The sequence below is a fragment of the Salminus brasiliensis genome, chromosome 24, assembly GCF_030463535.1.
Source record: "Salminus brasiliensis chromosome 24, fSalBra1.hap2, whole genome shotgun sequence".
NCBI classification, from domain to species: Eukaryota; Metazoa; Chordata; class Actinopteri; order Characiformes; family Bryconidae; genus Salminus; species Salminus brasiliensis.
In genome coordinates, this window is record NC_132901.1 from 22,998,590 (window position 1) to 23,011,283 (window position 12,694).

General features: G+C 37.4%; 1 protein-coding gene across 1 annotated transcript; it reads right to left on the minus strand.

The window, feature by feature from the left end:
* Positions 1-933: 933 nt before the first annotated feature.
* LOC140547147 (CD48 antigen-like) lies at positions 934-10,537 on the minus strand (the record flags this gene model as incomplete). The annotated part of the gene is made up of 6 exons (XM_072670725.1): positions 934-1,263; positions 1,958-2,037; positions 2,123-2,242; positions 2,545-2,835; positions 3,218-3,556; positions 10,342-10,537. Coding segments are annotated over 6 exons (1,086 nt in total), but the record flags the coding sequence as incomplete, so codon positions are not given.
* Positions 10,538-12,694: the final 2,157 nt, after the last annotated feature.

Below are 12,694 nucleotides of genomic sequence, written 5' to 3' on the forward strand. Positions count from 1 at the left end.
AAACTGACCCCCACCAGATAAATGGCACTAAACTGTCTTCAGAGAGAGGAGAAAAACATGCTTCACTCTTGCTTCAGATCTGAAAATATCCTTCTGTCCATACTTCTACAGTGCTGTGGGTTTGAAAGGATGGGGTGCCCTTGTTGAGAAAAGAGCCCAGAGTTCAACATCATTGAATGTATTTGGGTAAATACATCAAATATTACTTCAGAAACTGATGAGTAGCATTAAGTACCTCCTTAAATAATTAAGGCACTACGAAGGGTTCTTTGGGTTGTGGAAGGCCATAATAAAACCAGTTTTGGTTCCATAAAGAACAATTTTGGTTAAAGAGATGTGTGAGTTGTTGAGACCCTGTGTGTGTCCTCTGATGGCTGCTAATGGGATAGGTGTGGCTAGCCAGTGGGAGGTGCAGTGATTAAAGGATGCACCTGGGGTAAACAGGGACTTGCTCATATAGGACTTGAGCCAATTAGTGATGTGCTTGGTCAGATCCAGGGTAGACTCCCAGGAGAGATGGTAGATCTTGGCTCCCGGAGTATAGCTTAGGTTGTTGTCATATTGACCTGATCTGACCACCTTTATTCTAATCTTTTTAGGAGAGTCTGTATTTTCTATCTTCTCTATGGTCTCTGTTGCAGAACCTGGAGACCCTAGATGACCTCAGATCAGGAGTGATTATATTTATTCACACTAGACATCAATAAAGCTAATTGTATCTATATTTATTCATGTGGGGTTTTTTTTTTGTATTTTGTACAGTAAAATCAGAAAAAGGCAAAACACTGAACTAAAAGTGTTTTGTCAATTTGCAGGTCTTTTTAGTATTTAAGATTTTGTTTGCTTGTAAAATGAATAGTAAAACAGTTCATCATGAAACAATGTTTTTTTACAGCAGGGGGCGCTGTTGTAAAGGAACTGTACAAGTATAAATATGATAAGGTTCGTTTATTGTCAGCAGTGAAAAACCCAAAGGGAAAACAGGAGAAGATACGATCTCTGCTAAATTTTACAATCAAGACACATACAAAACTGCTATGACTGATTTACTAAACATACATATTTGTTGCATATTAAATGTAAATGTAAATAGTAAAGAGTAAATATAAAGAGTAAATGTCTATGACCAGTTAAAAACAAGTGGTCTAACACTGACTAAAGCTGAACAGTTAAAACATAAATCCATAAAAAGCTGAAACACAGTTACTTCACGATGTCTGAGTACACCACTGACTGTTGATCTTGAACTCTGGTTCCATTTTCCTGTGAAACACAGCATTAGACTGTGGTTAAAAACTCATGGTCTGCAGAATAAATTTAGACAGTCCTTTTATTTTGCTTTTGGGCTTTGACTTGGCTGATATTCAAACACTGACACAGCTGTCGTTTCATTAACGTTCTAGATTGTACATGATGCCTAGAGTCATTTCAGAGCAGTAATAAAGGACATATATATATATATATATATATATATATATATATATATATAATATTTCAGTATTGGTATTTTTTGTTTGCCTGTGAAGTCTGCGTAATCTACATGTATGTGAGAGAGCAAAACAGTCTCAAAACCTGCCTTCTTTGTGCCAGATATATATATATATATATATATCTGGCACAAAGAAGGCAGGTTTTGAGACTGTTTTGCTCTCTCACATACATGTAGATTACGCTGGCACAAAGAAGGCAGGTTTTGAGACTGTTTTGCTCTCTCACATACATGTAGATTACGCTGGCACAAAGAAGGCAGGTTTTGAGACTGTTTTGCTCTCTCACATACATGTAGATTACGCAGACTTCACAGGCAAACAAAAAAATACCAATACTGAAAGGGAATACTTCCAATTATGTAAATTGTTTATGTCAGCCCAGTATTAAAAGTATGGTATTAATCTAGATTGAGTCCACAAGTTCAAATCAAGAATTAACAGTGAAATATCTATGCTTTTAAAATTACCCGTTTAGAATTCTGGAATTCTTTTGGTTTCTGAGATGCAGTTTTCACTTCAGCATGATTCAGCTCACAAACTTCAGAAACTAGAGACAGAACAGTGTAATTGTAAATGCAAAAGCTGTACCACATACAGAAAAAAAAAGATGTAACACAAGATGTATTTCTTGCCTGGTAGATTTTTCCTCTTTTTCCAAAAACACACTGATATTAATAATAGAGCAGCTCCAAACAGTCCAACAGAGATGAGGACAGGAGCCGATGACTTCACACACCCATCTCCACATTTAACTATCACATGAAATGAAACAACCAACACACAATAATATTAATATTAGTAATGATGGTTTATGTGCAGTAAAGTAGAAAATATTTTAAAGAAACAATACACTGATGTAAAATCTGTACAAAAAAGCAAATTAGTAAACCAATTCGTACAGCAGATTTGTAACATCAGTAGTCCACTACAGTGACTAGTGAAGTTTGCTTATCTTAATCTTTGTCAACAATATATTTTTTAGACTGAGACATACTTTTTTCCAGTTAGCAGCAAACAATACACTACAATCAGATTAATATTGATAATGACCTACCTGTGTTAATATTACAGAGTTCTGCAATGTTGAGCTGGGTTGTTTGGTGGCTGGCTGGATTAGCAGACTCACAGGTGTAAGTGTAGATGTTAGGGAAGGTTCTATTTAGAGGAAGATGAAGAGGTTCACTGGAATCTGATCTATTGATGCTGGAGATTCTCTCTTTCTCTTCATACCAGGACAAAGTCACATCCTCCCCGTTCTCCACAGAACACACAGGAGAACACGACTGTGAGGAACCTCCTAAGCGCTGTTCAACTTGCTTTCTTATGACTGGCCTTGATATTGGAGCTATGGTTTTGGAAAAAAAACAGCTGTTGGTAATGTCTGAGTGTAATGCACTCTGTACTGCACTGGTTAGAAAATAGATAAACAGTGTACAAATTAAATTATTTATATAGGCCTTCCATATGCCTGCCTAATAGTTAGACATACAACACCCATCACAGTCTGTATCTCAGATTGCACAGTTCTGGTCTGACAATTAAGGTGTTAGCATGTGTCTCTAAAACAAACAACAAATAAATGATGAATGTATAAAAAACTAAAAAAAGAACAGCATCTTCTATATTTAATGCAATTAATATTATTAGGCTACAGTCTGACCCAGTCTGCCTCTTTATGTTCTACTTCAATGTGCAGTACTATACTGGAAGATGTGATATTTACTCACCATAAACTTTAACTCTGAAACTCCAGGCTGAGAGACTTCCAGTAATGATCTGTAATGTATAAACTCCAGAATCTTCTCTGCTGATGTTTCTGATGGTTAAAGATCCACTGCTTCTGCCCAGCTGCAGTCTGTCTCTGAATCTGTCTCTGTTATAGTCTGTAATAGTTTCTCCTCTAAAGACCAGACTGTTCACTATCTTTATATCTGCTTTCTCAGATCCATAGAGCCACAGTATGTGAGCATCACTCTGAACTCCAGTTAATCCAGTATGGATGGTTACAGTGTTTCCCTCCAGCTCCTGCAGTCTAACAGCCTCTTCTCCAGCTGTAAACAGCAGACCTGAAACAACAATTCATATGCTACCTGCGGTATGTCTGCAATGGTTCATTAACATAAACAATTATCATCTATTAACATTATAAGCAAACCCCAAACATTAGAGGAATAATACAAAAGGAATGTCCCAAAAGAGCCCACTGTCCACTGTATACTGTATACGCATATACTGCACTGCATCCACTGCACGCAACAGAAATCAACATCAGGCTCCCAGCTTAGCAAAATGTTCTCACATGTTAGACTGGATTTAATTATACTGCATACATTCCACAGAATATGAACATAAAGTACAGCCTGAGTCTCTTAGAATTTTTAAAAACTAGCTTTTAAAAAACTTAATCTTAAAAGTAAATCCAGTTAACCCGCTATAAAGTGAGACCCAACTACTCTACTGATCCAACTCCACAAACCTGACTACACCCAACACATTTTGTAGAAAGACTCTTCAGCAAAGGGAGATCCCACAAAGACTGACTGTCTGTAACCGAGTATTTTTGTTTTTGGTATACAGATAGCTAAGGTCTTTTTGTTGAAGAACGGGGCTTTGTGTAAACAGGCGCCATGTTGAGCACTCTCCTCATTTCTAATATCTCTGAAAAGACCCGACGATAACGAAAAAAAAACTCCACTGGTTTACAGAGATGAGTTACAAATGATCCTGATTCGTTATTTGACTGCATTACATACTTTCCGAAAATACTCTATCTGTATGTCTGTCTGTCTATCTATCTGTCTGATATCAAATTAATATCTGTTTGTAATCGTGTGGCCTGACATTTTTTGCTTGTTCCTGCAAAGTAATTCAGATTTCTTTATCTTAGTGACTCCGGACAAACAAAATGCAGTTGCCACTATTACAGAGTACCAGACATTAATGTGATATCAGAAAGATAAAAACTCCGCGAATTGTCCAAGCTGACATTTCCCTGTTTATTCATCGTTGAATTAACGTCGTATATATGATCTCAGATATGATCTGACCAACGTTCTAGCTGAAACCCACCACCACTTCCGTTATGTGTGTGTGAGGTGGCTGCTAGCGTGACTAAAGTTCACTTACTGAAAACTATCTCTACTTCACCAACTCTACCACAACTGGCCCCTTTTACCACCCTGTGCCCCTGCAGTCAGGAATAGGAGTTAAGGCATTGATGTGCAATCTTCTAGTTTTGTTAAGCAAAACATCAGCTGAGTAAATCCAGAAAAGCCTAAACCTTAAACTGCTGCTGGGTGATTGATCAAAACTAAAATTGACTGTTAGGCACAATTCAAATTCTTATTCAAAGCCATCAGTCCATCATGCTTGGTAGTGCTGTCATGCAACTAAAGACACAGCAAAACCAGTAATACCTCTGATATCATTCCACACAGAATTCCAGTAATGGACTGGACAAAATTATTGGCAGTTTACATGAAAAAAGGTTGAGAGGGTGTCTGTGTACCACACTGAACATGGAGAAATGAAAGAACAGCAAATAATATCAAATATCAATAGAATATCAAAGCATTTGATATTCAGCAAAGAATATCAAAGCATTTGCAATTACAACAGTGTTCTTGGAAAGAAGTACAGGGGTATTTTAATGCATCCTTCCTCAGCTTACCATTATAAACCAATCAATACATAGTAGGGTTGCACAGATATTGATACTGTATCAGTATCGGCGCCAATACTGGCACTTACACACAGTACCAGTATCGGCAATAGAGAGCACTGATACCATTAAGGTTACTGACGCCATACTTTTTTCTTTACATAGAAAAGTTTATGAAACCAAACGTTTAAACATCCAGTAAACAGCCAGTCTTAAATAGTTATTAACATTAAACAGACATTTAATGAAACTTTTATCTTTTTCTTTCGTTTTTCTTTCTAAAACCAAAAATTTAATTTAAGCAGCTTGTTTTAAGGCCACACACTGAAGATTAGTATCTTTTTACATAGGTACGTGTACTTGTAATGAAATGTAAATTTTTAACACTGAATAAAAAGCTGTTTGGTCGAGCTTAGCAAGATCATGCTTCCATACTTGCTTACTGCATTGTGGCCATTTTCATTGTTTCATAGCTCTGAAACCTATAGATAGATAGATATAAAATTTATAGTCGTCTATTGAGTATTTATAGCAGAGTTGGTATCGGTATCGGTACTCTGTATCTGCAGATATTTGAAAATCTGGTATCGTTATCTGTATTGGAAAAAGTGGTATTGTTGCATCCCTAATACATAGCACAGCATATATCAACTGCCTCAGTGATCTAACAGCTGCAGGACTAAGAGCCATCATGGAAAACTGACATTGTGTTATTTGTTCCCTCATCCATCATTACTTATTCAGCACTTGTTTTTCTTTCCACAGCAGTGTGCTGTGTGGAACAAACAGGTGAGTCAGCTGGAAAATATGATAAAATTATAAAAATATTCATCAGAAAAATCCCTTAAAAATCATCCTAAAAAGAAAAAAATATTGAATGTTTTACTGTAATAGTGGAATGGAATACTCTGAAACATATACTCAAAAAGTAGAGTGGTTAAAGAACAAATAGGTCTAGGATGTGGAAAATCTTATGAAGAGCCAGTTGAGTCATTGCCCATTCCATTTACAGATGTACAATGCTATAAGTATTCAGTAAACATATACTGCCTATTTTGGTCCCACGTTTTAAATCATATATCAACACATAAAATTGACTTCCTGAAAAAGTGAAATAGAACCCATTGAGTAAATGCAAATAAGCATGGCATTTTAAATATTCCTGACCTTCTACTTCATTTTGTTATTATCTACTTAGATAAGGCCAGTTTTCTCTCTGTGTATCAAACTGGATACTGAGAGCTTTCTTAGAAAGTCTTTCCTCCCTTTTCATCTTTCCAGACAATTCTAATTGGCATACAGACCACAGAGTGTCTGGCTGTAATACTGGTTCTAAATAAAGTATGTGCTACCCTGCGATGGACTAGAGTCCTGTCCAGTGGGTTTTCCTGCCTTGTGCCCAATATCATACAATTAAATTCTGATCTTTCAGTTGTACTGAATGAGCTGCAGCTCATCTGCATAAGATGAAATATTAATCTGTCTTGGTTGTTTTATAAAACATGCTTGCTAGATTTCAGGCGGCTCGAGAAACATTTTGAGTGGCATCTTAAACCGTTTCTATGAGTTGTTCTCAACACTGACCACAACTTTTAGTGTAAGCTAAACTATTGTGTGTGGCTAGGGCTCACTTTTGTCACGTTTGCCTTACATCCTGTTCCTGCTTCCAAAGAAGAACAGAAGTCAACGTTCTGCAGAGTCTGTTTTTAACCACTACATTCATCACGTTTTAAAACAGAATCTGCCTACTTTACAGCTCTGTTTTGGTTCTTCTTGTAAAGGAGGAACAAAAGTAATTGAAGTTCACAGTTTGCCACTTCCATGTACAACGAAACAACAAAAACACAGTTTAATAATAGAGTAGAGCACCTTTAATAACATTGAAGACTTACTCAGTTCATGTTTACTATGAAATACAGTTATTAGTGTCTGTATCCTGTACACAGACATACACAGACAAACTTGGACAAGTTGGACAAGTTATATGGACATCATACCAAAATGTGGCATGTATGTATGTATGCATATACATTGACAACCACTGGTGATCCAGGACTAATGGAGTTTAGTTAATAGATATAATATAATAGAGGCTTTTAGTTATATTGCAATACCAAGCACCTCCATTGGGATCCTAGTGGTATTACTGCTAACTAATTGCAATGTACACACATTTTTGCCTGGTCTAGACTGAATATTGTATATACACTAATCTCAAAAGTCTCGATTTAGCCAAGTAACAAACAGCATTTATTTTTTTGGTTGTGTGCAAAGCACCACAAGAACGTTGGGAGCACAAGACAGTCTTCCAGTTACAGAAAGCTGTGGTGTCCAGTGTTCATGGTAAAATATAATAAAGACACATGGGTGAATCTAGTTAAAGGGTATAGGTTATGAAGACGGTTTGTTCATGCAAATTAACACAGTGGCTCTCCACACATACACTGGCTGTATTTGCCTGTAATCACATTTAAATGAAACCACAGATACTTGATTAATTTGACTCATATTTAAATGTCATTAAATAGGGCTGCGTCCAGAAACTTTTGCAGCGCCTCCTCTCCCACTGCTCCTCTCCTACCCCGGAAGAAGGTGGAGGATTCAAGGAGAGGTGAAGAGAGGAGCAGGAAGAATGGGGAGAAGGAGCAGTAATCGTGAAAATGGCACAGCTGATCTCTATTACATATGATGTTGACTACTGATGAACTGAGCCAATCACAACACTCGCTTTCAGCACACCCCAAGTACTGCCCAGCCAATTACAGCTGTTGCATAGAGCAGCACATATACAACAATTTTGTCAATTTAACTGCTTTAATTGGGAATTAAACTCCTGCTCTTTTCTGAGATACAGTGAACAGTATAATCTAAATATATTATATATGTTTATTTTTTATATATTATAATATAAAATAAAATATATTTAAAATATAATAACAACTTGTTAAAATAGGGCCTTTAAAAAGTTACTGAACATACAGTACTTGCGGTTGTGTTAACTGCATAAAGAACATTTAAGCTCAGGTACAATATATAATAAGCCAGGTGGGAAATAAGCAGGGGAGCGTGTTAGTTTATCTAAACTCTATATGATTGCTTTACTGCTCGTTGTATTAGATAAGGATAATAGTTAATATATATTTATTTATGACGTGTGTTGTCTTCTCCATTTTTACGTGTTCTCTGAGCGTGCACCCTGTGATGTCACTGCAAAATCTTTAACAGACTTCCTGGGTCCTCAACTGAAAGCCGCTTTGAAGGAAATTTTAAGTGGCTTCTTTTGTCTCCTCCGGTATTTGGACAGGCGGCAAGATGGTGCCACAAAATCAGTTTCGTGTCACAGAGGAGAGGAGGAGGATCGGTTGGAAAAAAACAGTAACTTTTGGGGTTTCTGGACGCAGCCCAGATGTGTATGTTTTGTCTACCCTTCCATACAGGCCAGTGACTGTTGGCTCCCCCTCATGGCGTGGTTAAGTCACTGTTTCACACTACACTTTTAGACAGGATCCTAAAAAAAGATGCCAGTTGATTAATGCCAATTGATTAATCAACGGACATTCATCAACTTTCACTTAATCAATTAGCATTCATCACTTGCCATCTGTTTAAGGATGTGAAACAGTGCCATGAGGAAGCCAATAGGCTGTGCCAACTGGCCTGTACGGGAGGGTGGCTGGACAAAACACACACACATCCAGAGTTTTCAGAAACCATCACAGTGACCAAGCTATAATATGGCATATTTTTGGTTAGTTTCTCGCGCCCTTCACCATAAGCTGGTAGGAATAAAATCAGTTGCCAGGTCACAAGGTTGTCCTTCCTTGGAGCACTTTTGGGAGGTTCTGACCAGTGCATACTGGGGACACCTTACAAGGTCTTCTTGATGTTTTGGAGATGCTTTGAACCAAACCTTGCAATTACAATCTGGCACCTGTCAAAGTGTGTTAGATTCTTACACTTGTCCATTTTTCCTGCTTCCGATCTACATCTCCTTTGATAAATGCTTTGCATATTGAACTTCTTTACAGGTACCACTGAAACCAGATTATCGATTTCATTCTTTTCACCTGTCAGTGGCTAATCGATGTATATTATTATGTGTAACAGCCTGGTTTGAAAAGAAGCAGGAAGGTGTGACTAAAGTGTAGATTTATCAGCTTTAATTTAAGAGTAACAAAAAAAAAAAAAAAAAGGAAAAATTGGAAAAAGTGACTAAAGAATATACATATCAATAAAAAGCTTCTCACTGTACTTTTACAGTATGTTCTGGGTCATCAGTTTCACAGCATTTGACTAGATCAGAGCAGAAGATCTAAACACTTCAGAATTCATCCTGTTATTTTAATCAGCAGTTATAACATGAAACCAAATACCTCCTATCCAGCCATATATGCCATGCCATAACAGTACCATGTTTGACATGTGGTGTGGCTTTGGATCTTAAACCCTTCCTTTCCTTCCTTTCCTTTCAAAATAATTTTGTCTAAATAATCAGTCTAATCTGATCTTTATTTTCTTAAATGTTACCAGTGGGGTACATCTTTATATAAACCCTTTCGAAGTAGAAGGTAATTTTAAGGTAAAATTAGAGTCAACTCATTTTAATCAATGGGATGACAATCAGGTGTGAGTGGGTACCCTGTTTTAGGTCTGATCTTCACAGCACATGTTTGTTAAAGTGTATCATGGCATGAACAAAGGAGATTTCTGAGGACCTCAGTTTTGAGGACCTCACTTTACATTACATTTAAGGCATTTAGCAGAAGTTCTTCTCCAGAGCGACTTACAAAAGTGCTTTGCTATTTACCCAAGAAAAACCTCAGCTAGTTTGAGTAGACTCATAATTTAAAGATATTTCTAAGTTTAGACACTACTATAGTATGCATGGCAGGATTGCAAGGAGAAAGTTGCTGTTCTTCTAAAGAACATTTATACATTTTTATAAGATATAAATACACCATTACCTGGACCAAATCAAAATCAGTTTAGTGTTTGTTTTCATGATTATACTATATTTTCTTGCTGGACATAAATTAGATTAAGATAACCATTAAATTTTTTTTTTTTTTTTTTATCCTTTAACTTTTCAATTTAATACAATGAATGCTGTTGATCTGCAGTCTGAACCCAGCTCTGCTTATTCATGTCAAATTACAGTACTATAAAGACAACAATAAAATATTTACTCACCATAGACTTTAACTCTGAAACTCCAGTCTGAGGTTTTTCCAGTAATGATGTGTAATGTATAAACTCCAGAATCTTCTCTGCTGATATTTCTGATAGTTAAAGATCCACTGCTTCTGTCCAGCTGCAGTCTGTCTCTGAATCTGTCTCTGTTATAGTCTGTATTAATCCCTCCTCTAAATACCTGACTAATCACTCTTTATCACATCTTAATACCTGCTTTCTCAGATCCATAGAACCACAGTATGTGAGCATCAGTCTGAACTCCAGTTAATCCAGTATGGATGGTTACAGTGTTTCTCTCCAGTTCCTGCAGTTTGTCCCAAAAACTCCCTGTGGGAAAAGGAGAACAATATATAAAGGTCATGAGTAGAGTGGTGATTGTGTAAAAATGTAATATTACAATACTTCAAAAGGCTTACTTAAAACGTTTTTAAGAACAAAAATATCAAAAACTATGAATACAATGATTTTTCAACATGTCACATACTGTGTTGCACTACATCCAAATTTACAGGACCTATTCTTCCTTTTTTGTAATGAAGCATACAAATGTCCTCAGTATGCCCAGAAAAACACAATGATAAATCATTGTTATAATAATAAATATTGATTTATTATCAGAACAAAGCAGAAAACAAAAAGGTACAAACTGGGGAACAAACCAAACTGAAACAAGGAAACAGAACAAAATAGGCCAAGCTAAAGCACCATAAACCGACATGAACACACATGATCACGTATAAGACCAGACAAGGGAATGCTCAGACAAAGGAGTAAGGATTAACAAGGGACACCTAGGGCTAACAAGGAGACGTGGCTACAGAGGAGGCACAGGTGGGAACACTAATGGACAGGAAGGGCTTGGACAGACAAGAAACAAACAGAGCCTGGCAAGACAAAACAGAGTCAGTCACTTCAGAAACTTTGTTAGCCAGCCTTTAGAAGTTAACAGTATTTTTGTCATCAGTGCTGCCTGAAGGGTAATTATGCAACTATCAGCAATGTTTACCCATTTAATGTGTAATATTGTAGGTTTGCACAGTCGTTGCATGTATGATGCACAGTAAGGTGGGGAGCTTAATAAGGCTTGGTTTGAGCCTGCTTCAAAATCAGGGGGGAGTTTTTCATTGTATTGCAAGACATTGATGTATAACTACACAGTTATTAGAGACACTTATAATAAAAAGGAAGACCAACTGATCCAGTTCCCTGAAGGCCTTATTTGCGTTTGAATCAGAATCAGAATCTCAGAATCAGAATCTCTTTATTTCACCAAGTATGTTACACATACAAGGAATTTGTCTTGGTGAGAGCAACACGTATGACAAGTAACAAAAAACACAGAACACAGTCTTAAACTAAAGGAAAATGACACTAAACAATAAATAGGGTAGGGGATAAATTAAAAAAGTAAAAAGTACTAAAGGTAATAAAGAGCTGAAAATATATTTACAGAAAAGAACATCTGTACCGGTGTGCAAATAGTCATAGTGCAAATAGGCAGAGTGCAAAATAGCTGTTCAGTCCGGTTTGGTACAGTTCAGTTGTATGTTTTGAGGTTTACAGTGGGAGGTGTACACTGTGGTTGAGGAGCGCTACAGCTCTGGGGAAGAAGCTGTTAGCATGGCGTGTTGTGCTGGTTTTGATGGATCGCAGTCTTCTACCAGAGGGGAGTGTCTGGAAGAGGGGGTGTCCAGGATGTGAGGGGTCAGATGTAATCTTGCCAGCCCGCTTCCTCACCCTGCTGGTGTAGATCTGCTGAAGTGATGGCAGGTTACATCCGATGATCCTCTCTGCTGCCCTGATGATGCGCTGGAGTTTGGTTCTTTCTAGTGAGGTGGAGGAACCAAACCAGACAGTTATGAAGGCTGTGATAATGGACTCGATGATCGCTGTGTAGAACTGGATCATCAGGGTCTGTGGCAGGTTGAATTTCTTGAGCTGTCTCAAGAAGAACATTCTTTGTTGAGTTTTCTTGATGATGGAGATGGTGTTTTTCTCCCATTTCAAGTCTCTGGAGATGGTGGTGCCCAGGAACTTGAGTGACTCCATCATTGATACTGCAGTGTTGTTGATGTAGAGGGGGGGAAGGGTGGGTGGAAGTACTCAAGGTCAGTCTACGCTCCATCTCTAGCACTGAAGAAGATCCAAATATCCACCACAGGTTTTGCAGCTGGTTACAGCAATATCAAAACATGTTTGAACTCACAAGGACAGCCATGAAATGCAAAGTGGGTTGGGGTATCATGTGGACCAGCAGAAAAACAGGCTACTCCCTCAGTAAAAGAAAAGGTAACTATACGTGTGTCAACTGCCTTCTGTATATGTTGCTGTTGCTTATTTTTAGACATTA